Source organism: Merops nubicus, unplaced genomic scaffold, assembly GCF_000691845.1.
Source record: "Merops nubicus isolate BGI_N331 unplaced genomic scaffold, ASM69184v1 scaffold16294, whole genome shotgun sequence".
Lineage (NCBI taxonomy): Eukaryota > Metazoa > Chordata > Aves > Coraciiformes > Meropidae > Merops > Merops nubicus.
Window position 1 is genome coordinate 14,062 of NW_008602428.1, and position 26,633 is coordinate 40,694.

General features: G+C 37.0%; 1 protein-coding gene across 1 annotated transcript in view; it reads left to right on the plus strand.

Annotated features, from left to right (window-relative positions):
• The window catches only part of ATAD2B (ATPase family, AAA domain containing 2B), a 71,396-nt gene that overhangs the window by 13,975 nt on the left and 30,788 nt on the right, over window positions 1–26,633 (plus strand). Inside the window, exons 2-17 of the mRNA XM_008938363.1 lie at window positions 447–601; window positions 2,078–2,124; window positions 3,141–3,294; window positions 5,471–5,573; window positions 6,093–6,201; window positions 7,482–7,598; window positions 8,005–8,080; window positions 9,868–9,966; window positions 11,312–11,423; window positions 12,140–12,255; window positions 13,026–13,200; window positions 13,993–14,081; window positions 15,058–15,217; window positions 16,197–16,287; window positions 21,893–22,204; window positions 26,147–26,279. Coding sequence (XP_008936611.1) covers window positions 447–601; window positions 2,078–2,124; window positions 3,141–3,294; window positions 5,471–5,573; window positions 6,093–6,201; window positions 7,482–7,598; window positions 8,005–8,080; window positions 9,868–9,966; window positions 11,312–11,423; window positions 12,140–12,255; window positions 13,026–13,200; window positions 13,993–14,081; window positions 15,058–15,217; window positions 16,197–16,287; window positions 21,893–22,204; window positions 26,147–26,279 — 2,048 coding nt within the window. The remainder of the gene's footprint in view (window positions 1–446; window positions 602–2,077; window positions 2,125–3,140; window positions 3,295–5,470; window positions 5,574–6,092; window positions 6,202–7,481; window positions 7,599–8,004; window positions 8,081–9,867; window positions 9,967–11,311; window positions 11,424–12,139; window positions 12,256–13,025; window positions 13,201–13,992; window positions 14,082–15,057; window positions 15,218–16,196; window positions 16,288–21,892; window positions 22,205–26,146; window positions 26,280–26,633) is intronic.

Consider the following 26,633-nt stretch of genomic DNA (forward strand, 5'->3'; position numbering starts at 1 on the left):
AAGAAGGGAACAAAGTATTGCAAAACTTAGAGGGAAGGAAGAGCATAATGTGGCTGTTTAAGCATTTTAAACACAAAGATAATGTCAGTAAAAGAAATTCATGCTGTGTTTCTGAGTATCTTAATTTTCCTCCATCCCTTTTTCTCCTTATGGCACTATTGGTACTTTTGCAAGTAAGGTAAGAGTGACAGTGTCATGTATGTTATGTAAAACAAAGTGGGTTAGAGAACCAGAATGCTTGTTCAGAAATAAATGTAAAACATTATAGAAAAAAACTTAAATATTTTCATAGTTTTCACAATAAACATTTTTAATATTTCATACCAGTCTGGTTACCAAGAGTTTGATGGAGACTCCCTTTTACTATCCTTAAGTTTGCTCTGTTTCTGTAAGGATATATACAAATGAACCAATTAATTATGGTCTGATGCTTTTTCTCTTTTCAGAAAGATGAAGGTAGTGATGCTAGTTTGAGTGATAGCCACATATCTCCTCCCGCCAAACGTACCTCAAAACATGCTGATCCTGTGTGCAAAGACAAATCAAAATCACGCAGTACTGGGCAGCGAGAGGAATGGAGCATCTCAACTGGACAGTCCAGGTAACGTGGGGTGCCAAGAGAAGAACAAAGCCATGCCAGTTCTTCCTGCATCGTTTCCCTGCTCCTGCTGTCTCTGTGATGAGCTGTAGCTCACGCTCAGGAGTGTACTTCTGAAGTGGGCTATTTTCATACCATTTTCTTTAAGACTCTAGGAACGTGGGTTGCATCAATCCTCCCATCTCACTTTCTTTTCTATGCAAATTTGTGCAAAAATGGAAAGTAATTTTATTTCAGATGCAGACTGAGTTCCAGGTTCTTGATACATCTTAATTTAGTGACTTAAAAGAAGAATCTGACATTTTAATTAGGAAATCAGTTTTATCATCTTTGGGGAGCTGGTAATGGTCAAGTTTCTTCCTTTCCATTGTTTTCAGCCTCTTTGCCCTGTTTAGTTATAAGGACTCAAGTAAATGACTGTATTTTGTTAAATATAGCCTTAATTCTGTCACATTTTTATAACTTGAGAGTAATTTGTTTAATTTTGTAACTCTGATTAGTAATATTTTACAAATCATTCTTGTGTTCCTAAGTTTCTTAACATGATTACAAGTAATTATGAGGCAGTGTAGACAGTATGTTCCTGGGAGAGAACTTTCAGTTACTACTGATTGTTTTGTTGATACACACTTCATGTGCAAATCAAAATTGTTCTTGCAATGCTTTGTATGTGAGGAAGACAATTCGCTACTGGCCTATTGCCTGCTAGGATGAAGGATATTTAAAAACTATGTAAATCTTAAAATAGATCTCCTTTTAATCTGTTTTTTTCCCCTTTTAAAACAGAATGAATAAATATAGTGTATTGTGTGCCATGGTCATCTAGGAATGTATTGAAACTCATGCACTTTCTGTTTCTTTTGTTTCTAAATGTAGACTTGTACTGTACTTCTTAGAAATGCTAAGAAATAAAACAATATTTACTGTGGCTGGGAGAATTTAGATCACTGTGTCAAATGAAATTTGGCTAGGACACAAACTCATGTTGTTACTCATTTAGAACCCACTGTGACATACCTTTGCATCTGAGGGTTTTCTTTCTTTTGTTCTTTTCTGCCAAAATCCAAAGTGCTGAGCCTAATAGTGATTTTGTGTCACTAAGACATTTCCCAAAAGATATGTTGCTTCTACTAGTTTATCCAAAGTGTTTGAATGATAATTGCCTTTGAAGAGCTATATCAAGTTTCTGTTCTGAAACTTAAAGGGAGAGTTAATAGTAGGACATGGCATGAGGGAACATTGCGGGGATTAATAAAAGAGGTATTTAAATAATTGAGGGAATTCATGTGATCAGTAGTTTTGTGCTCATTCCAGTGTTCTGCGTGAAGCAGGCTCTTCAGAAGCTACACATCACAGAGATTTTGGAGTCATAGTTTATCATGTAACATTCTGTGTTTAAAGTTTTGTTTTCGCTGGGTAACTTTTTCTTGGCCGAGGAGTGTTAACATTATTTGTGTGTCTAATATGATTGTTTCCTAGGTTAACTTCTCAGCCTGGTGCTACACTACCAAATGGACGTAGCTTATGTAAGTTTATTACAGTGGGCCTTTTTGTATCTGCTTTTACATTTAACAATTTTATATCAGTGATTTTCAGTTGCATATATTTTTGATAACTTTACCAATTACACTGATCCTTTTGACTAGAAAAGTTACTCTTTTGGCTCAGTTTTCTTGTGTCAACATCTTGGATGCTCTCTGTGGACTTGGGGAACATTCTTAGATGAAAGTCCATTTCTCTTCTCAATTCAGACCACTTGGCCATGATCTTGATGTTTTTCTTAATTCCCAAATTTACTGTTATGAACTAATTTTGGCCCTCCTCTCCTGGCTGGTCTCCTTAATTTACCTTACTCTCTTTGCTCATTTAAAATTTGGCTGTCTGTGGATCTTAACATTACCTAACTCTACTATTGCTTTAGAGAAACCTGCCTTGTCTGCAGCTCCTCCTACCTTGACAATTTTCCTATCTGCTTGTACTTTACAAACCTGCCATCTCATTGCACACCTTGAGTAAAAACCACTTTGTCTTTCGTGTCCCTTTTTCATCAATTCTGTCCTGTTTAGTTCTGTGTAAATGTTAATCCATTAAGCATATTTGGTAGTTTTATTATTTATTGTGGTGCCTAAGGAATAATCAGGAGTGGGATCTCTTTTTGTTTGGCACTGTACAGAGTAGCTGATATAGATTTGCTTGTGAAATCAATATGTTGTATCTGACCTTTTCATACTGTATTTAAAAGACTGAGAATTGAAAATGTGGGCCAAGTTTTGTTTTTTAGTATTGTTGTTAACTTAAAAATATGAATGCCAAATTTTCATCAGAGGATTATCATATAAAGAAACAAGCTTGAGTCTGAAGAAATAGCTTGTAAAACAACTTTGACAGGAATTAAAAAAAATATATTTCTTTAGTGAATATGAGGGTGATGTTACTGTGCTCTTTAACTTTTGGTTTATTGTCCTTACTAAGTATTCTTTTATTCTTGTTTGTGAAAATGTTGTTGCCTGCATTTTAAAGTAGTAATACAAATTTCTCTTAGCTCTCAAAAGCCATCCCCTTCGAGGGGAAAAAAAGGGAGATGGGGACCATGCTTGCATAAACGGAGATATAGAAGTCAGAAAAAGTTGTCGGTCCAGGAAAAACAGATTTGAAACTTTGAATCAGAGTTTATTGTTTGATCAGCTAGTAAACAGGTATGTGGGGATACTTCAGTTGTATTCACAAAGCATCTTAATGATTTTTTTAAAAAAGTTAGAAACCCCTGTCTTCCAGTGCCATCTGTGTGTTTTACTGTGGGAACGTACTGACGTTGAGGCAAGCTAGATTGTGGGTTGAGTTATAGGCTGGATCCTGTGCTGTAACTGCCTGTGCTATCCTTGCTCTGAATGCAAAGCAGCTTACCAGACTTGCATTAAGGACTAAGTTACTCTGTGTTTGCATCTGGACAAGCTCTGTGTTGGTGGTTACTGCAGAGGGGCTGCCACGCTGTAAATCCACACCCTAGTTTGCTTCTTAGTAACCTGTTTATGTAGTGATACCCTAAATGTGATGTAAATTTCTGATTAGCAACAATGCTTGGAAGCTTTCTAGAGTTTTTCTTGTATGATTTTGATCATAAAATATCAAAAGTTTGTATTCCTTTTTGTTTTTGTTTTTTATCATTTGTTAGTAATTCACGTAGGGTGGGTGTCACTTTTTGACATTTACTGTGCAGACAAAGTAGGTCAGAGAGGGAGGCATGGTCTGGTCTGAGCATAGGAATGGGAGCCAGAAATACTTTTCTTGAAATATTATTTCTGTGTGGCCCTGGGCAGGTCACTTAATGTCTCAATTTTCCCACCTGTAAAACGGATTTTGATAGTAAAATCTGTGACAGAATGCTTGGTCTAGTGCTTGGAAAATGGTTTAAACATAAACATTTAATTGCCAAGTATGATCATTATTGTTAAATGTATTCTGTTGAATCTTTTATTAATTATTACCTTTTTCAATTACTCAGTAACACTTGGTAACAGTTTAAAAATTTATATTGAGTTACATTTATTTTTCTAGTTGCAGTTGAATCTCCCTCTCCTCATCAACAATAGAAAAAAGTCTACCATGAAGATTATAGTTTGATAAGATCATGGTACTGAAGTCTATATATGAACATATACTGATAACAGTGTGACCCACAATCACTGGAGGTTTTTAAGAACAGGTTAGACAAATGTCTGTCAGGAATGATTTCGATACTGTGTAGTTTATTCTTGCCTGGCAGAGCAGATGGACTTTTCCAGGTCCCTTTCAACCCTATTTGCTTTGATAGCAAACTATAGCATGATTTTACTTGAAGTGGTTGTGTCACACATTACAAGCATTTTAGAAGGCTTATTTAAAATTGAGAGGGGTGCTCATAATGAAGTCTTGACTTTACAGACATCTGTCATGAGAACTTCCATTGACTTCTTTCTAGGCAGGATTTCACCCTTTAGATTTACTTGTGAACAACTTGAAATCAAAGCAGTGAAAGTTCCTGCCTACTTAAAATTACTACAATTATTGTAGAATTCTAGTGGAAATCTACCATAATCAGCACAGAGAGCAGGAACTTGGTGTTCAGGACAGGTGGCCAAATAATTGACTTGGCCTGGCTAATACTCTGTTGTTTTCTTCCTTTAGCAATGAAGCATCTTGGCCAAGGTTATTATTTACACACCACCATCGTTTTGACAGCTGTTTACAAATATTTCAGATAATGAAAATGTAGGGTAATTAAATAGAAGATGAGAAATTGTAGAGTAACAAGGTCAAATAATGATGAAATTCTAGATGTTGATAGTGTAAATTTTAAAAATCCTTTGTGCTAGGGTCTTTCTGAGAGCAGGGTAAGAAACTGTGAAACTTAGGGATGAAGGCATTAATTGCTTTCTCAATATTGTACTTGTAGGTAAAAAGCTTTACCTTATTCTGCAAACTTAATCTTATCTGACACAATCTTAACATCTGAGCAGTTACAAATTTATATGCTACAATTTACACCGAACAACAACAACAACAAAATGTTTCTTTAAATTCTACAGTCTAACTTTAACCCTAGATTTTAATAGCATCAGCACTCCTTCTTTTACGTACTCCTTAGTTTATATCCTGTAGGGTCATCTTTCAGTTTTCTTTATTATGGTTGGTTTTATAGTTAATTGACAGATTCAAGTAGCTATCCTGAAATTTTCAGGTTTTAACTTATTTTTATACTTAGTTGACTTGCAGACCTTGGAATAGCCATAACAGACCACAGAATTAGATATGTTAAGTTGTTGGATGCTGTGTAAAAGTTCCCTGTGTGCTCTTTGAAGACTGAACGTTGTTTGACTGTCACGTGTGTTGTAGCACTGCTGAAGCTGTCCTGCAGGAGATGGATAACATCAACATCAGGAGAAACAGGCGCTCTGGGGAGGTGGAACGGCTCCGGATGTGGACAGACACAGAGTTTGTAAGTGCAGTGTCTCAGATCTTGGATGAAAGCAATATCAAGGGGAAGCGTGTTTGGTTTTGTGATCTCTGTACATTTGTCTGTAGCTCTGTCAGAAAGTTTCACATGCTTTTCAGTGAATAGTGTTAAAAAACTTGGTAACCACTAATTCAGGACCAAATTCACAGTTATATACTAAATAATGTTTTCTTTGTTGTTGAATTGCCTGCAGTACTCTCATGGTGGACTGCAGTGGTTCTCCTTTGGTTTGAAACACTCTCTAGTAGTCTGAGAACAGCAGCAGAGACTGTCATCTGCTTTGTTCCATAGAACATCTTGATGCTGAGTTAACGATGAGTTAGATGGACCAAGTACTGTCTGAGCAACTTACTTTACCCCCCGTTAGAGGAAATTGCTTTTATAGTCTACCTGTGGAGGGCTCTGTTGGAAGAAGACTAGGGGCTAGATATTGCTCAACTGTGGACTAACACAGAGTGACACGGGATGGTATTGATGGCAGTGTATGTGAATTTATTCCAGGAAAACATGGATATGTATTCTCGAGTGAAAAGGAGGAGGAAATCACTGAGGAGGAATAGCTATGGGATTCAGAACCACCATGAAGTGTCCACAGAAGGGGAAGAAGAAGGTATGGTCTCTAAAGAATTGGAAGGGTTTCTCTGAAACACTTATAAAGCAAAGCTCTCTTCAACATAACCTAGTAATATATTGCTCTACAGAAAGTAATTCCATTTTGCATCTGAATTTGGAGTTATTAAATAGACCAACTAACAAGGCTATTGCAAATAAGTAGACAGTGAAGGATTCCTCTTTCAAAGGAGAAGTTTTAGGGATCTCTACATAGTTTTCTTTAAACAAATGCAAATTTATCTGAAAGTAGCAGAGCAAAGCCTGGCTTCTAAATTTTATACACTATGTTCCTGGTTTCTGTAACACCAAGTAATTGGAGCTTTCCTTATATTCCCTGTAAGAATCTGGTGGTGGAAGCCAGGATGTGATACTTGTGGTCTACAACTATACTTGTTGACTTGCTATTTCTCATATGCTGGGTGGCAGTTACCAGGAGGGATGTGTAATAGTTCTGCATCCCTCCTTTGGGGAAGGGATTAATCAAAGTCACTGTTTTCTATCCATCCACTGAGTTTGAGGGCTTGTAGACACAACTATATTTGAAGTTCTATCTTCCTTTAAAAAATTGGGTGAAACTGGCCAGTGGATTCAGAAAGTATTGAGAAAGAAGGGATTATGGCTAACTTTGATGGCATGATCAACAGCATGCTTCCCTACCTTAAGAAATCAGACCCACACTTCAGGAAACCATACAAGGTTCAGCATAGTGTGTCTCAGTTTTCAACTGAAACTGCTGTAAGAGGTATAGTCTGTCCCAGTTAACAAGAGTGCAGTCTTAATTCTGAGATCCATGGATGGAAATTCTGATCTTGTTAGCAGATGTGCCTAGGTGGTACCTATATAGAGTATTTGTTTTGTGTAAAAATGGTACTGTCAGTTGTAAAGTTGTACTTATTTTCATGCTGAGTCAAGTGTTTTATTTTTCTGAGGCTGCTATGGGAAAAGAGAAAAAAGGCAATGTTGTTAATTTGAAGGGTAATTACTGAAGGAAAAGATAGCAGATAGAAGTAATATTTGAAGTACTCCACTACAGCAAACTTGACTGCATCTATTTTTCTTTCTGTTGCTTTTCCAGAACCTTCTCTGGAAAACTAGAAGGAAGTTTGACAATGTGCTGTAGATTTATCTTGGTCTTCAAACTTAGAGTGATTTGCCAGTTGGTGCTAATTAATAAGAGGGCAATAATTCTCCGTGACCATTAAAAAGTTAATTTTTAGGATAAAGAAAAGCTGACATTAAGTAAAAGTGCTCTGAAAATATTTTTTTCTTCCCCAACAGAGTCTCAGGAAGAAGATGGAGATATAGAAGTAGAAGAAGCTGAGGGAGAAGAAAATGATCGGCCATATAACCTCAGACAGAGAAAAACTGTTGAAAGATACCAGGCCCCTCCAATAGGTGAGGAGCTCAGCAGTGCCTGTGCAGCTCTGCTCTACTGACCTGTAAGAATACCACGAGTGTGGGAAGGGAGAAGTTAGATGACTGCTCCTTGTCCCTGACAGTTCCCATGCAGCACTTTGAGGCTTCCGTGTTGCCTCTGTTTTTGTTCATGATGTGAACAAGACTACTGAGACATGATCTATCAGTTTGCCGGTGGTGGTGGCATTGCTGGTTTGTGCTGCCTCATTGAACATCAGGTATTGCCATGTGCTCTGCTCAGGGTTGGAGGTGAACAGAGTTGAGGTCAAGAAATAGCTGACAGAAGTTGAGTTCAGAAAGTGGTCTAATAGTTTAGGTATAGTTTATTATTCTTTCGTAAGAATTATTCTTTTGATGTTACAAACCTGTAACTCCTCTTACTCAGTGCCAGCTCATCAAAAGAAGAGGGAAAATACACTGTTTGATATTCACAGATCTCCTGCAAGAAGAAGCCATATCAGGTAAATACCAGTCTTTTGGTACATCGTTGTTTGCTTTCCCTCAGTACATTTCTGTTAGCTTTTGATTTTCAAAACATGCTTGAGTGAGTTTTACAGTTCATTCATGCATTTGCGTGGGTCTTGAAGTGTATCTTAGGTTCAGATCCTGATCAGCATACAAAAATGAATTTCATAGCACTCCATGAGAGCAGTAGAAGGTTTGTGATAAACAGAATGGAACAGGTGTGGTGCAAGTGCTGGAAAGAGAATTGTGCAGTGCACATTGTGGCTCTTTCTGTAAGGGCATTTATTTAGTGCTTAAATCCAAAGCAGCAGTGGAGCAAACATCCCCTTTCTGTTCTACAAAAATAAACAAATCAGGATAATGTTTTTTGTTTACTTCTAGTTCAAATTTCATCCAAGTCATATTGACAATTTAATGAAATATTTACCGAGCACAATTTTTGATTCTTGTGTAAAAGAAGTCTGGAACACACCAAGTTGTCTTGGAAACTATCAATAGGCTTTGTTTAACCAAGTAGATGAGATCAGAGCTTAATGCTTTTTTAAAAAAATAAATGTACTCAAAACTTGAAAAAGATAAATCTGTCTATGAACAGAATTCAAGTAAATGTATGCTAGTCTCAGCTGAAACTCATCTTACTGCTCATTTAAGGTAAGTGAAAATAGGAAAAGTAATGGCAAAATCTTAAGATTCTGCAAGTTTCTGTGTAATATAAAGAAAAATATTAATTCTGAAGAGGTTTTTCATTTGCTTGAAGCACCTATGACATTTTGTTGGATATCTCAGGACTTTTACTTGCTAGTAAGATATAAAGTGTGTGAAAGCTATTATCCTGTCTGTTTCAGCATGCTTATTGCTCCACTCTCATCCCTTCTTGTCGGGTCACTATCATAAAAATTCTTCTTCATTGCATGATATTCTCTTTGATATATTTTAAAATGTGTCTAATTTCTGGTCATTGAACAGTAAACCTGACTGACCATGTTATCCTTTGGCAAAAACCAGCTAGTTGGTGTGTTATGTTCATAAATGATGCAGCTCACTATAGTCACTAAAAATACATTAATTTGTACTCACAGCCAGCTTTTTCCTGCAAAAGAAGTGCTGATTTTTTGAAAACAATATCAAAGTGAACACCTTTTTGTACAGAAGATGTAACATACATTCTGTAATATTTCTGAGATACTCTGTTTTCTGAAATAATGTCATACTAAAGTAATGCTTCATGCTGACTTTGAATGGTAATTTTACTTGGATTCAGATCAGAAGTTAAACTGCAGTATGGGTGTTTTGTGAAACTGTTCTCTCTACAGAATTAATGACCTCCTAAAAACAGACCATATGCTTTAGCAAGTATGGAATTTTTTCAAAGAATATTTAAAGGGAAGCATAAAACTGAGTAAGGAGATCTTGGTATTTGTTATGTTAGAGGTGGATAAAGTGGTTGGAAACTTTCCTAAGTGCAGTTGCTGCCTGATGAACTTCAGCAGCTCATTGATTGAATGCTCAGTTAGGCTTGCTGAGGTAACATGGGCTGGACCACGTATCTTATGGGAATCTACTATTTTAGTAATCATGTTGAAATTGAATATCCCTGTGACAGTAAAAGATGTTGTTCCCCTCCCAGATTATTTTTGTATCTAACAAAACTAAAATTTGCATGTATCTTAATTCTGAACAATACTGTACTTGCCATTTCAGTATTGTCTTTATAAAAGAATCAATATTGTGCCATTCTGCTGCAGAAAAACTGAGTTATATGTGTATTTTGCCATTTGAATAGGAGAAAGAAACATGCCATTCACAGCAGTGATACAACCTCTTCAGATGAAGAACGTTTTGAAAGAAGAAAATCTAAAAGCATGGCCAGAGCAAGAAACAGGTATCAAAACACCCTTTATCTTTAGGAGGTTTTTATTTTTATTTTTATTATTAATCGGAAAGCAAGCAGAGCTGTTGTGTAATGTTCTGTCAGTTCTGCAGACTTTTTGATTCTGCTGATAAAGTTTAGGAGAATTGCTGGTCATATATGAACATAGATTTTAAAGTCTTATGAGTAGGTGATTAACAACACTGATGGAAAGATAAGAATACTTGTCTAATTCAATTGGGTTATAAGGAGGTTTTGATTTTTATTATTAATCAGAAAGCAAGCAGAGCTGTTGTGTAATGTTCTGTCAGTTCTGCAGACTTTGATTCTGCTGATAAAGTTTAGGAGAATTGCTGGTCATATATGAACATAGATTTTAAAGTCTTATGAGTAGGTGATTAACAACACTGATGGAAAGATAAGAATACTTGTCTAATTCAATTGGGTTATAAGGCAACCTGTAATTAAAAAAAGGTTTTTGTTCTTGCTGTTACTTGATCCCTGTTAGTTGAGTTGTACTCCCAGTACTAGCTCTTATTATTCTGTCTTCATGTTGTATAACAGTATGTGCATTCTGCATGCCCAAAACATTTTCTTTCACCTTACATTTATTCATCAGTTATCTGAAGGTGGAAGATCTACAACATATACGACGAAATGTACTTATTATCACAGATACATTAGTTAGGAAACTGAACACAAGAAAAAGTGTTTCCTCAGATTTTTTTCCAGTTCTTCCTGTCAGTCACAGCATTCCCTTTTCCATCCTGAGGAATTCTAAAAACCTACAACTACCAAAAGTGTAGTTCCAAGTGTAACCTGTATCTCACTGGTGCTTTTTGTCCTCCCTTTATCTGGGTATTCGACCTGATATTGTATCTGTGTAGGGGTTAAACCTTCTTTGTATACACTAAGAAGCTGGAACAGGCAGATGTGACTTATGACTGATCTGCAAGGAATATATTTTAATTTCCTTTCTTTGGACTCTAATGAGCAATAGTTTTAAAAATCCATTTTCCTTCTACTGTTCAGTCTTCTTGTCATACTGAACACAGTTCATCACTGCAAGTGGAGAGTGTGGTGTTCTTTTGGTCAATGTTGTTACTTCTGTGTTTAATCAAAATAGTGTCTCCACCCTACCAGATGGAAATATTTGTATGGAAGCAAAAAATATGTTTAAGGAACTTTCAGATACAAAAGAATAATTAACACAGTAAAAAAGTTAGTTTTGATTACCTTATCAATCCAGGAAGGATGTCTCTTTGGATGGTAAAAGGCATTTAATCTCTTGCTTCTTCTCATTCCAGCTAAATGATCAAAACAGAACAATTTAATGGTTGTTTTTGTTGTTGAATAGGTGCCTGCCTTTAAACTTTAGAGCAGAAGACTTGGCGAGTGGAATCCTGCGAGAACGTGTGAAAGTTGGGGCGAGTTTGGCTGATGTTGACCCGATGATTGTTGATAAATCAGTAGGTTCTGTTGAGCTTTTTATTTTCCTTCCCCTGATTGTGCATAAGCAGAATTCACCACAGCCTCTCATTAGAGTTGAAATAAATTCCTAATAAGCTCACCAAGGTTTTTTGATTTATTTTTTCCCCAAAGCTGTTGTCTCTTTATTCCTTTGGGCTTCAAAGCACTTGCTTTTGGCCTGTAGGTAGTCAACAAGCTGCATACATATTGTAAATAAGCCAAAATATCAATGGCTCAACTTGACTTCTTTATTTACAACCAGTTTGTGATTACTTGTAGTAAAAACTGGGATATGCTAAGCAGTGCAGAAAACAGAAGTACTGCGTGCTTGGGTCGGTTAGCTCAGCACTAGCCATGTGGGCTTTAAGCCATTAGCTTATGGTGAGTGGTGTGCAGAAGCTGCTAGAATTATCCATTGTCTAGAAGTATTTTGACTATATTCATGTTATGCTGTGCCTGAGCTTAAAAACACTGTCAGACTTGGCCAGGGTCTCTGAAGGTGTCCAGGCATCCTCAGCACACGTAACACGAGACCCAGATAAAGTGGACAGCCAAGAGCTGACTTTCTCAACATTTTTTCCACTTTCAAAATTCAGGAAAATCCTTTTGATCAATATGGTGTGGATTGTAATTAGTTTTCAAATATGTTACTTAAAGGTACTTTTGTGGAAAGCTGTTACAATATATGCTTTGTGTGCTTTGATTTTTCCCTAAGGTGCGTTTTGATAGTATAGGGGGATTGAGCCATCATATCCTTGCACTTAAGGAAATGGTAGTGTTTCCTCTTCTCTATCCAGAAATATTTGAAAAATTCAAAATTCAGCCACCAAGGTATGTGTATTTACTCTTACTGTTGTATTTGATTTTGTTAAGCTCTGAAGAATGCTTCACTTGAAAACGTATGGGGGACCAGTTAATTTCCTGAAGTGTTTACAGTTCAAGCAGACTTATATTTGGTACTACCCCCCTTGTCTATCAGAATGTAGTAAGTGGGATGAAAAGTTATAAAAATCTAGTTTATTTTCCTTGTGGTAGGAAGGTAAAGTTTATCATTCAGTCAAAGAAAGAATTCTCAGGTGTTCTCTTTAGTAGTACCTTGAATTTTTCCATTATGTTATCAAATAATTTATTAAATCAAGCTACATACTGATGTGTCCTTTATAGAAGTAATCTCAGTAATGATATATTCTGGGTTTAATATTTACTACTCAGTCATCTCTGTGTGTGATTTAAATAGATACACATAATCTAAGTAGGTTGAAAATTTAGGCATGTTTTTGTCATTTAAAAGAAATATGTCTCTCCAAGGAAGGAACAAACACTGATTCAAGTATTAGCTAACATTTAATATTTTGGAAAGTATTTAACTAGTGTAAAAATCCTTTGGAAGCTTAATATGCTTTTGCTTAATGTTTTCTACAAAGCAGAAATTTACTAATTTGAAATCGTAAATCAGATTTTATGAAATCATGTTGACTACACTAATACTAGAACTTAAGTCTTTCTTCTCCAGGCTCCCTGTCTTCATTATAAAATTTGACTTGGAGTTTTTCAGGAGACATAAAATAAGTTTGTGACTGTGTTGATCCATTTATCTTCAGGGGCTGTTTATTCTATGGTCCTCCTGGAACAGGTAAAACCTTGGTAGCTAGAGCTCTAGCTAATGAATGCAGTCAAGGAGAGAAAAAGGTGGCTTTCTTTATGAGGAAAGGAGCAGACTGTCTCAGTAAATGGGTTGGTGAATCAGAACGTCAGCTTCGACTCCTTTTTGATCAGGTTAGAAGAAAATCTGTATTTTTCACAATTTTCTCTGTATGTTGGTTTTATGTTTCAGGCAGTCAAGGTTATTTGCAGTTGAAACTAGATAACGGTTAAATTATCATACATTGGGCAGGATTTGTCCAAATTATATATTTAGATGAAAAAGTAGTGGAATGGTGACAGTTTCTCTTGCTCTGAAAACTAAGGAAGAAATCTCTTGTCCATTAATGAAGCAAAGTAATTTGGGTAAAAATTGGAGGGGAAAAAAAACCCAAAAACCCAAAGAAACAAAACCCAAACATAAAACAGAGTTTGAGTTTGACTGGCATGTTAAAGAAATGCAATGTAGTAGAGGATTGCATTGGTTGTGTGTGTATTTTAGTGTCTTTATTTGGCTTGGAAGTTGATGGACAGAGAGAGTCATCTAAAGCAGTGAAACGCAGTTGTTTAAAAGCTGTTTTCAGACACAGATGTCTGAACAATCAGATTATGGGCAGATAAGATACTGTTCTCTGTAACTCTGTATAAGGTGGCTCAGTTTGTCTTTAATCTCTCCAGCACACAGTAAAACTGATGCACTGGTGCCATCTTGCTTATTCAAAGGAGAATGCAGTCTTTGCTTTGTCTGGAACAGTACTGTAGTTGAAAATTCAGTTTTCTATTCAGACTATACACTTTTTAACAGAAGTATCTGAGTATGTGTTTAGCATATTAATGCTTTGTAATAAAACCGAACTGTTTGCAGTGTTGCTGGAGAAGTTGTGAATTAACCATGAAGAAGTAATTTTTTTTTTTTTTGAATACCAGGCATACTTGATGAGACCCTCTATAATCTTTTTTGATGAAATAGATGGTTTGGCTCCAGTTCGTTCCAGTAGACAAGATCAGATTCACAGGTAACATTTCTCATATGACACCATTATCTCAGTACATGCACGTTACCTTGGTAAACTCCTAAGTGTAATTTTACTCAGTTCCCAAGAAGGGTTTTGCTTAAATCCACATCCACTAGAAGGGACAGATTGTTGGGTGTTTTTTAGTGTCAAAAGTCATCTCAGTTCTTCAGACAGACTATAATTTGCTGGGAAATGAATTGCAGTGGAGATTACCCTTCAGCCACGTTATTAACTTCAGGATTTCCACAGCCTTTCTCTTGGTTGCTGGTTTTGTACTGTAAATGGATTGGCTATTGCCAGCCCAAGAGAATCATCATTTGAAAAAAAATATTCTTCTAAAATGATGAATTGTAATGTTCTGTGAATGAGCTGGACTCCCCTATCATTTTGATCCTGGGTGGCGTGGTGTGCAGGCTTCTCTTGAGTTGCTATCCTGTCGTTTTTTAAAACATATTTTACAACAGTATTGCTGGCTGGAATTTTTCCTGGCTGCCTTCAATCTCATCTTTGCTGTGCTTCTTAGGGCAGTGTACTTGCATCTTTCATTCCAGAGGTGGTGGCATTTGTGTGTTTCTCTCCCTCCACTCAGCTGAGGGGGGACAGGAGGGAAATTTTGGGGCCAGCAGGCTGGGAGGTTGTGGGAACCTGTGGCTTTTTCTTGATGCACCTTTCTTCTGCGTGGTGCTACAGTTGCTCTAAGCAGGATGATGCATACACCAGTCTTTCCAGAGCTACAGTCAGTGGTTTCCCAAGCTCACATTCCCCAGAGCTTTTACAGGAGGAAGTTTGATGGAATCCTTACTGAAGTTATAGTAATACAGATTGTATCAAAATGTTCCCTCTTGCTTTGAGATTTGAAACTGTTATGCAACTATTTTTAAAAAACTTTTTTCTTTAAAATTACGTGTGTTGTAGTTGAAAAAGTAAAGATTCTTGCAGTGTTCCCTATACATTCTTTTTTGAACAATCTTTCTAGCTCTATAGTGTCAACTCTTCTTGCCCTCATGGATGGCCTGGATAATAGAGGTGAAATAGTTGTAATTGGTGCTACGAACAGACTGGATTCTATAGATCCTGCACTCAGGAGACCTGGTCGCTTTGACAGGGAATTTCTTTTCAACTTGCCTGATCAAAAGGTAACACTTAAAAGGAGATTTATTAGTAAATATCTCTAATGTATTAAACATTTCAATGCTTGGCAGCTTATGAAATAAAAATATGGATTTTTACTTGTAAGAATGTTTAATTTTAGGGATACATTTTTAGTTATCTAGAATAAAGTTGTCTTGAACTTCAAATCTTTGGAATGTAGCTATAACCAAAGATGTAAATTGTTTGTATTAAACTGAATTGCTGATGTAAAATCTGGTTTTGTATGGATTTGTATAAGAAACCTTAACTGTTGGGGCTTTGGTAAGTTATGACAAGAGAAAATAGCTTTATTATCATGTAGACTGCTAAACATGAAAAATGGTACATGCAAAGCCAGGCATTATTATACTGACAACAGCAACATTTTAATTCCTGGTTCTAGATATCTCTAAGCTCTGCCATATCTATCTATCTATCTATATATATATAGATATATCTGGATATATATATATATCTGTGCACATTTAATGTATACTTTAAATTTTCTTTGCATATTGATAGATCTGTTTGGGTTCTGTAGAATATTAAAATGAAGTGCTTTTGGAATTCTTGTGTGCATAGTGTGCTATTCAGCAATAAATTGGTGAGGCATTTGACAGTAGAAGCTGTTAATCATAGGTGCAGCAATTAAACATTAAATTACAACATTATCATAATTCCTAATAGAATGTGAGTTTTAATCAGTTCATGTATAATAAAGTTGATTAAACAGCAGTTAAAATGTGTAAGTGGTATACTGAAAAAATTACTGCTTTATATATAAAAATGAAAACTTAAAAACCTTTGCTCTTTTGAGAGGGTGTTATGTGCCAAGTTTTATTTTATGTGTCTCAGCGATGTGTCAAAAACAGGGAAAATAACTTTATATTCACATGAATAAGTAATATTTTTGTCTAAAATACTATGACATAGATTTGGCTTGCTAATTTTGATTTCTTTTTTTTTTTTTTTTTTTTAAATCAGGCACGAAAGCACATTTTACAAATTCATACCAGGGATTGGAACCCGAAATTGTCAGATCCTTTCATAGCAGAACTGGCTGAAAAATGTGTTGGTGAGTGTTATGATGTTAGTACTTTTACTATACAGGTTTTCTCTTCTGTGTAAACTTCGAAGGTATGTTAAATGAATCAGGATATTTTCTTATTTTTACTTTTCTCAAATTCTGTACTTTCAACAACACTCTTTTTCTTGTAATAATAAAATATGCTTCTGTCTTACTAAACCACAAAATGAGTAGCTAGTAGTCATTTGAAAATACAATCATGTTTCCTTTCTGTAATACCACTGTCCTGAGTATGTCCTGAGTATGCATACCCTCAAAGAGAAGCAAAATGAAGTGGGGATTGGAATCTTTAGGTAGGCTTCCCATTAAATTAGTGTATTGCAGAAGAGATAGGAGACTTTTTTTTTTTCCTCTCGACTTGAGGAAAAAAAAATCAGTACTTGTGTGGGTTTTTTTTTTTACTGACTGGCATACTCTCCTTCGACAGAAATCCAACAAACTAACCAGCCTTTCCAAAGATGAACTTTTTTCCAGCTTGCTAGCAGAGAACCACCTCAAAGTGTAGATGTAGGCAGGGGTAAAATATTGCAGCACACCACGAGTGCGTTAAATACACGTCTGGAGCACCCAGAGACCTGCTGTACTGAATGGAGGGTGGTTGTTCAAGATAAAACTGCTGCTTAAAAGCTAAGTGGAAAAACAGCCAAGTATTTTAAGAGTGAATTTAACAGAGGAAATGACCCTAAAACACACACCACAGTCTCTTCTCAACAATTTGTCATGCAAAGATACATCCTTTGTCAGTCATCTGCTTGGACAAGCGCTGAAGTTCTCAGAAAAAGGACTGTCTCAAATGCCTGTGCATTGAAATCCGTCATCAGAGAAATAAGAACTTTAAACTGAACATCAGTCCATGCAGTCAGCTCCAGTACATCCGAATTGTCCTCTTCATCCACAGGGACAACTATCTTCGAAGCAGCATCCATCCACTTTTGATGCACAAAGACCTCAACATCTTCTGGTGAGGAGAAAACAAACGATCCAGCAAACTCCAACTTAAGCTTTGCCGGGTATAAGACAGCGTGTGCCAAACCCATTTCATGTACATTCTGCTTGATTTGGGCAAAGTTGTGGTGCTGCTTAGTGGGAGAGAGGGGAATAGGTGGGATAAACCCCAGTGGTTTCTTTGAAAATTCACCATATTTTTTCACTGAGAACACAATTACATATTCTAAAACTTCCTACCATAGGGAGAGCTGTTTGCAGGCTTGATGGGAAGACATTCTTTGTGCTCAATAAAGCCTGTCAGTTCTGTGGAAAAGTCAGCTAACAAAAAGACATACCCTTTTCTGTTTTCTTTGGCTTTCCTACTGTCCAGCTACTGTGCACTTGATTGTCTCCATTCTGTATCTTGGAGTTTAAATGTTTCTACACATTGAAGATTAAAACTTTTTGACTATTAAAAGAACTTCTTAGAACAACTGAAGTAAGACTGTTTTACCTTCTTCATCTTGAGACTGCCTCATCACTTCTGTAAGTGAAATCTGCAGCAACTAATTATTGAAACAGACTTCCAGTTTTCTTTGTGGCCTTTCCAAATTGGACTCGCTGGCACCGTGTCTTACTGATACACTGCTCATACTGGTCTGCTGTTTCCTCTTGTGTGCAGGTTTTCTTTAAAAACAATCCCTGTCCCCCCAGACGACACCCCCTCTTCCCCAAGTGAAAGCTGCCTAGAGTCAATGGGCTTTTTACACAGCATGGTTTGCACCTCTCTCCGGTTCAGCCGCCTTGGCAACATTTAACTACAAGCATATGGATCCTAATGAAGAAAACTGCTGAAATACTACCAAAGTCAATGACTTTAGGGAAGCAGATGTGTGTGTGACTCAGACTTTTTAAGATCATGGGGTGTAATTATAAAAAAATGAGAAGGGAAAAGCCCCAGGACTTGCAAAAAATAGGTTATTTCCTGAGGGTTGATTTTTTTCCCAGGTGTTATGGATTACATACCTCTTAGGAGATTTTTCTATATGTGAGAGCTGGAACCCGTTGCTCTGAACGGCTGCGTGACTGCGATATGTGTGAGACAGTGGAACAGCTTGAGGAGAGCATAGAACTGCTCAGAAGACCACACACTGATGTCTTATGAATACCTTCAGTAAACACAAGTAATTAATTGGTTTTTCCCCTTACTGGAGATGTGGCGTCAGATATCCTGAACTTTTAAAATCCTTTCTTACCTCTTGTAAGAAGTTACTTCATTGTTCTGAATGCTAACTTTGTGTAGATAGACTGTTACCTGTTAACCCAGTCCTGTAGGAAACAAAACATATTAGCAACCAAAAAAGGGTGAGTACCTCCAGCTGTCATCTTGCAGATGAATCTTTTTACAGTGCAATAAGGGTTATTTAATTAAATAATAGTAAATAGAATTGTCAAGAAGCAAACCATCATGCTCAAGATGCTTGTAAAAAATACTGTATTCTGTGCTTATTATCACAGGAGCATTTTGTGGCAAAATGATCTCTTGTTAGATTTTTATTTCCCCATTCTAATGTAATGATGGGAGGAGGACATTTTGGTGTTAGTGCTCATGTTTTTCACGATTCAAAAACCCCTCAAAGTAGTCATTTTTCATTTATGTCATCAAGCTGAGCTGTTCAGTAACTCATTCCTTGCAGTCCATTTTAGGAATTGTAGGGAGCTGCACAACATAAATTGCAAGAAGTGGTCAAGATTGTTTCATACATTTCAGGAGCAGTTTGTTGTAGGTTTTTGGGGTGGGTGTTAGGCAGAAGGAGTTTTAAAGAGGCCATAATTTCTGCACAGTAGAGGTGGGAGAGTTTGGCTTCAAAATTTCAGTGATCAAAGCGCGTTCTTTGGAAACCTACGTGGAAATCCACTTGTTTGCTGTCCTCTTGTTTGGAAGTGATACTTTGAATATGTTTAGAAGAGTGTGGTGGTGATGGGTAGAACAAAATGGGCTGCTTGACAAGAATGCTTGTTTTGTGCTGTTCAGGTGTGCCAGTACGTTTTGCCTGCCAAATTGAACACCCTTTGTGAAATGCTTCAATATGGAAACAAGTGCACGGAACCTTGGGTTTATATTATGTTCTCAATTTGGGCAAAACCAAATTCAGGATATTTACCGTTGACATGATACATTTTAGTTTGCTTTGACAGTACTTTACTCATGTTTTTCTTCCTATTAATTATTGTGCATTTACTTCTTAGAAATAAAAACTTTCTTCAGTGTTTCATGAGATACAGAATTTTTGCAGTTTTCATGTCCCTGAGATGGATGTACAGAGTATGCACAAGAGAGTCCGTCAAAGAGAGACACCAATTATTAGTCTTCAAATGTAATTGCTCCTGAGAAATGAAAAGTAGAAATGGAAACTAATTGTGTATCTGATCACCTGAGGATTTAATTTTAAAAATAGGCTACAGGCTATTATTTCCTAATTTTGCAATTCTTTGGAGATGTAGAAGCAGTGATTAAAATCACTGTTAGAAAGTGATGTTACAGCATTTATTAATAGAAAAATTGGAAAGGATATAGGTCCTGAGCTGCTGAATCTTTTGTCATGGAGATACTAAACTAATTTTTAAGGTGACAGGCATTGAGTGTTATATAGCTCTGGCACAACTTTGACTTAAGCTTTGGTTAAGCACTCCCCAAAATGTTTTGTTTAATTCATTACACTTGTTAGATGAGAAGTGGGCCAATTTAAATGGGAATGTGATACTTGGTATTGAAAGAACAGAGCAGAATATAGAGGAAAAAACTTGTTTTTGAGTTCTGTGATACACCTGTAGCTGCTCTCTAACGGGTTCACATGATTGATGGAATGTGCCTGCATGGTTTTGATTTCATGATGGGGTTTATTTAAAAAAAACAAACAAAACAAAACATCTTGGTGCCAAAAAGAATTAGTTGCCTGTTGATTAATATAGCAGATGTCTTTGAACGTATTTCAGATGTCTTGTGTATTTCAAGGTGACTTGTGAAGGTGAATTGCAACATACTTCTTAGATAACAATCGCAGTGTTTGCTCATGAAGTTTACACATTTACAGCTACTAAACTTTTTCTAAAATCAGAAAGGTTAGTTTACAAGTTGCAGAAGGAGCCTGATGTATTTATAGTGATCTTCCATCTGGGCTTTTATTTGCTTTTTAAAAATTATTTTCAAGTATTTAAGAGAAACTCAGGTGGAATTTGAATCACTGTCTGATTTAAGTAATCTTTATATATCTTTTATTATTATCCCCCAAATGTAGGTATCAGAAATAAGGGGATGGAAAATTGTCTCTTCCGTATTTATAGCTTCCTTTCTTTATTTTGCAACACTGTGTATGAGATCTGCTTTATTCCTTGTTGCTGTACAGATCTTGTAAAAATCTGTGTGCCAGCAGAACTGAAAGAACATGAGAGGATAAAAGAGAGAAACAAGGCAGCCTTCAGTTTGGGGACCTGGTGCTGCCAAAAGAGCAATACAAAAATAGAGTAAAACGAGTGTGCGTGGTATAAGACCTGGTGTATAGGGCCTGGTGAGGAGGAAGAAATCTGGTTAAAAAAAAAATTGAGGATATTTTAACTAAAGAATTGATGAATTAGCTTCTATAATACTTTGTTGTAAACCCATGAACTTTTATATGGGAATTCCTCAGTGCGACACATTTCCCTATATTGGCTATATTTCTCTGAAAGACTTTTCCCACTGGAATATCCTTTTATATTTTTTGAAAGATGGAGCTACGGTGCTACAAAATACAGTGGTGTGTTAATGTCTCTTCCTGAGAGATGCTGAAGACTCTGAAATGTAATTTCTAACTCTGGGGAGAAACTGCAAACCATTAGTACTGCAAAAGACAAAGTAATATTAAGTCTCTCAGTATTTCATAATTATCAGATATGTGCTTTTCAGTATTGATGATAAAGCAATCATAGGTAGCCACCTGTAGATACTTAGGAAGCTAGGCCAAATTAAAAATCAAAAGCTTTTTAATAGTTTTACTACTCTTTCAGTTATATTAGTAAAATTATGAAACTCTAAACAGTCTAATATTTTTCTTGTTAGTAAAAGATGTTTTTCAAGGAGTCCTCAGAATGCTTTTTAACAAGAGATTTCATCTCTTCCATATTCTACTCATGAAACATTTTTCTTGGGACTGCTCATTTTCTCAGTCTGTAGAAGTTTAAAGTTGGTGATGTTCATCCAATATATAAAATTACTTTGCTATTAAAAAATATATTTATGTGGAGATGTTAGAATATATAAAAAAAGAAAGAGGGGTGCTAGTCTGTTAAAATTGCAAACATACTTTAAACAATATTAAGGAAAAAGCACAGCGACAGACCTATAACCCTGGGCTGAAAATACTCTGTATATCACATTATGTAGTGAAAATGTAGGTAATTTTGCACTCAATGTGAAATTAATTTCTTACTGTATTTCAACATACGTGCCCATTATTTCTTGGTACTCAATACTGCCTCTGGATTATGACTTGACATTTCTTGGCAGGTGCTTTGTGGACCTTGACAATTAAGTATTACTGATTGGTTTTGCTTTAGATGTGTTTGAAATACATGTAGCACAGCAGTGCTGTTTTATGGAAGGTATTTTTGTGTTTGTGTGCACTAGGGTACTGTGGAGCTGACATAAAAGCACTTTGCACTGAGGCTGCCTTGATTGCCCTGAGACGACGCTATCCCCAGATTTATGTGAGCAGTCAGAAACTACAGCTTGATGTTTCTTCAGTAGTTCTCAGTGCACAGGATTTTTACCATGCAATGCAGAATATTGTGCCTGCCTCCCAACGTGCCGTGACATCTTCAGGACATGCATTATCTCCTGTGATCAGACCACTGTTGGAACGTACCTTCACTAACCTTCTCGAGGTTTTACACAAAGTGTTTCCTCATGCTGAATTTAGCCAGAGTGACAAAAGTGAAGGTATGTTGCTTGGCTTTTTATTTTTTTCTGTGAAAGCTGTTTCAATTTGGAATTATTTCAACTGATTTTCTTGTATTGCTACCCTTAAACCTGGTGTATATTTGGTTCAGTGTTGTTAGTATGTAAATATAGTTCACTTGGATGTTACATAATTGTTTCTGCTGATTCCAGGTTGCTGTAGAATTGAATACACTGACCTATATATTCTACAGGTGTGAGTGCCACCTGAAAAAAAGAGAACTTCCAAGTAATTTGCAATTTAAATATGAGAACTAATGGGGCACAATCAGATGATAGAGCAAAAGAAAATGAGGTAATATTACTCAGGATGTTAGGGCCTGCACTTGGTGCTTCTGTCCTCAGTGTCAGCTAGCTGTCCCCAGTCCTTTGCTTGTTGGTGGTACAGAAGCAGGCTGCAGTGGAGTGCTGTGAGGAGCTTGCAGCACAGCAGGGAAGGTGCCAAGGCACCTGAGCCTCTGTAACGCTCATCTGCTGGTGAAGGAGAAAGTCCTGAGGCTTCCCTCCCCTTGAGCTGATCCACTGGGCTGATTCTGCTGGCGTAGCAAGTGAAGAACTATTTGCTGGTTTTGTCAAATTTTGCTTCTTGCCAAATTAGCGAGCAAAATCCACTGACTAAGGAGGTCAGATGTATGCCAGAACCCTGCTGCAATGGGAGCAGTGTGAGCACATTGGGGAAGCAGGGCGGAAGAAGGAATGCGACTGACTGTTTTGACTGGCAGTGAGTCAGTAGGTTCTGGGTTTTTTTTAACCCAGCTCTTCTCTGAGATATACTCCAGTAGTTGCTCTGGTCATTTCTTGGAAGTTAAATGTTGAACAAGGTATCTCCGTTTTGATACCTACTTATTCTAACGTACCATTTTTTACTGTTCTTATCTGGGATCACCCTCCCTGCCATGTAAACAGTTCTGTGGTTGTGTGTGATTAACTTGAAAATAGCCCAGTCATAAAGCAGATCTGTGACAGCCACGACCTTCCTTTCACTCCTGTTCCAGAGCACGATATCAGACTGTGACCCAGGCAGTTTATCCTTGTGCTGGCTGCTGCAGTTCCCTCCAGCCCAGCTGTGCATTTTCACTCTATCCCTGCCACTTACTTTACTATGTCAGGCCCTTTTTAAAGCCATTTTAGTCAGGCAAACTCATCCAACAATGATGTCTTTTTGTCACATTAGTTTTCTGCTGACTGTGGGATAGATGGAGGTTTGACCAAGTGTTGAAGCTGGCATGGAATGGGGCCTGGGAGCATGTGATGTTGAGTAGGGTGAAGTGAGCTGGCTTGCAGCTGCAGTTAGGTCATACTGGGCTCCCTCGATTGTATAAGGCTCTGGTGACTAAGTCTCTCCACCTACCCCTGCTGGTAATGCTCAATGTAGAGATTGTCGTTATTAAGAGTTGAATTAGGTGTCTCTGTCTTCTAAAGTTCCAGTTCAGAATATTTTCTTTGGTTGCATTCTTTACATTCCTATTTATTACTGCTTGTTATTGGTAACAAAATGTGATTGGAATAATTAACTGATTGCAATAGTAGTTCATTGATTGAACTAGTAGTTTTACTAGGTAATTCTGCTGCTACAGCTACTTTTAAATGTTTGTAGAGAATCAATTTTGAAGATAGATGAAATAAGGTTTCTTTTAATGTTTTCTCTGTACTTAAGTTTTTCTTCTTACCCCCCTAAACCCAAGAAAATATTGAATAGTAAGTTTCATCTGTATTAAAACCATCAAAATCCACTTTCACATACAATGATTTTCAGTGTAAATGTGGATTACGCCTGTTTCTCGTAATTCCGTAAATCAGAAGACGCTTGAGCAAAGGGTGTCACAGTCTTGGTGCTTGGGGTTAAAAGTTGGGCTGCATTTTAAAAATAATTATATATTTTAGAAAGGGAAAGCTGTATCCAGTGCATGATCATAGGACCTATAGGTCTATATTTGGCATAACAAAAATCCTGCCTGTTTAGCGACTGCAGTGGGTCAAGAGTTAGGAGGGCTGTGTCCAACTGATTTGAAGGCCTCTATCCTTACCTGGAGCTAAATGTCCAGCAGGTTCTGAACTGTTTTCTTCCAGTGGACTACCTTTTGGCCCCTGGTTGGCGTATGCAAACCATTTTTATCTTTGCCCCATGAGGAATGATTGTCAGGTGTGTGACTGCATCATAGAATCAGAACTGTTTAGGTTGGAAAAGACCTTTAAGATCATCAGGTCCAACCACTGAAGTAACTCTTACTAAGTCCACTGGTAACCCATCGTGCCTTGCCAAGGGTTGTGGTGTCTCTTTTTCCTGTACCAGCAGGATATTATTCCTGCCCAGCGTACTCTGAATCCAGTTCCTTCCATCACACAGCCAGCTAGGGGAACCTTTGTTGTCTCTGAACAGTTTTTCCTGGGACCATGTGCTTAGATGCACAGCCCTTAGACAGTGTCTCCAGCTGACACTTAGTGCTGCCTTGAAGTTGATTCCTTTGTCTTGTCGTGGTGGTTTGATCAGTGCAGCAGAACCTGTGCCATGGCTTCATGTAAATCAGGCAAATCATGCAATGAGTCATAGATTTGAGAGTAACACTTGGATCTCTGTATTTCACACTTTCATTTCACAGCAGTCTGTTTTTCTAAATGGCTGTGGCCAACTTGAGCTGCTGTTAAGCCCTTAGTGTCTCCAGCTGACACTTAACGCTGCCTTGAAGTTGATTCCTTTGTCTTGTCGTGGTGGTTTGATCAGTGCAGCAGAACCTGTGCCATGGCTTCATGTAAATCAGGCAAATCATGCAATGAGTCATAGATTTGAGAGTAACACTTGGACTCTGTATTTCACACTTTCATTTCACAGCAGTCTGTTTTTCTAAATGGCTGTGGCCAACTTGAGCTGCTGTTAGGATGTCCAGTGGTTGCCCTGTTGCCCACAGTGTGCTGCAGTGGCTGTGGGCTGCTCTCAGAAGTGCTGCCTTTGCATCATAGAGCATTTTGTTCCCCAGGAGACCTGGTCTCTGCACTGTCCTTACTGTACAGCTGAGTGTTTTCATCCCATCAGTGCAGACCAAGTCCTCTATGGACTGAAAATCAGTGGCTTGCTTAAAGTCACATCAACTAAACTGCTTTCCTGGGGCAAAGAAAGATCTTGTGGCACTTTTTTCCCACCCCATTATCAACTTGCAACAGTCTACTCTTGATTCCATTGCAGGTCTGGTAGCTAATTTAGCTGTACCTGATTTTCAGCTGGTTGTTTAGTGCCATATTGGCATTTTTTGCAGCTGTTTGTCCCTGCAGATTGTGTTTGGAATGTAATTGGTCTTCTAGCTTTTTGTTTCTGAAGGTCTATATGAAAGGCACTACAGTTCATTATGCTAGTGTTAGCAAAGGAATTACAACAAGTTACAGTATATAAACATGGAATAAGTTGAACTGATTTTGATAAGTCATTTGATATTCTTTGGCAGATTATCAGAGGATGAAAGACAACTTTTCATAAACATACATTATCTAGGTAGTCATGCTGAAAATAATTTTGGAAGAAGTATGCCTGTAAAAATTAGAGCATTTAGAACAAAGAAATAAGTACAAAATTCTCTACAGTCTGAGGACTGCAGTTTTCATAACTTTATCCTTGAAAAACCTCTAGCTGTGAAATAAAACCAAAGGAAGCATTTCATAACAAGTTAAACATTTGGTGTATTCAGGAAGTTGTTCTGCTTGATGGTTGAAAATAATAAAATGTAATTATGATTAGGCTTCTACAATATTTAATTTGTTTTGGTATTGAAGTAATAAGCACTTATTTTGTGCTCTGATATTTAGACAGTTTTAACTCATTTTTTCTACATTTCAAAATCTGTTATAATTTACTCGAAGAAAATGATAATATCTTGTTTGTGGTGCATGTACTTAGAAGTGATAAGATTCTAATTAATAAATTTCTTGGAACAGATGTACCAAGTCTAATATTAGATGATAGTGAAGATGAGAATGCTTCATCAATTTTTGAGACGAGCTGTCACTCAGGATCACCAAAGAAACAGTCATCAGCTGCTATACATAAACCCTACCTTCATTTTACAATGTGAGTGTTTCTCTAAATGCATATAACCAGATTTAAAAATTCCCTGGCTTTATCTATCAAGAGAAGGAACAAAGATGATCTTTTGTTTTGTGGTAGCAATGGTGTTCTGTCACAGAAGCATGTAAGTGTTTGGACAAGAGTTTTAGATACATGAATGATTTTAGAAAAGGCCACATGCTAGACACAGTAATCAGAAATATTTTGCAACAGACCTTTAGTTTGGAAAGAGGGGTGTTAACAGCAGTTCTTAATTGTAACAAGCCATTTTGATTTGAAAGATTAAGGCCTGGGAAGAGATGTATGTTGGAATATTTTGGAAGGATTGTTTGTTTTTTCTTGGTCTAAAGTGTTGAG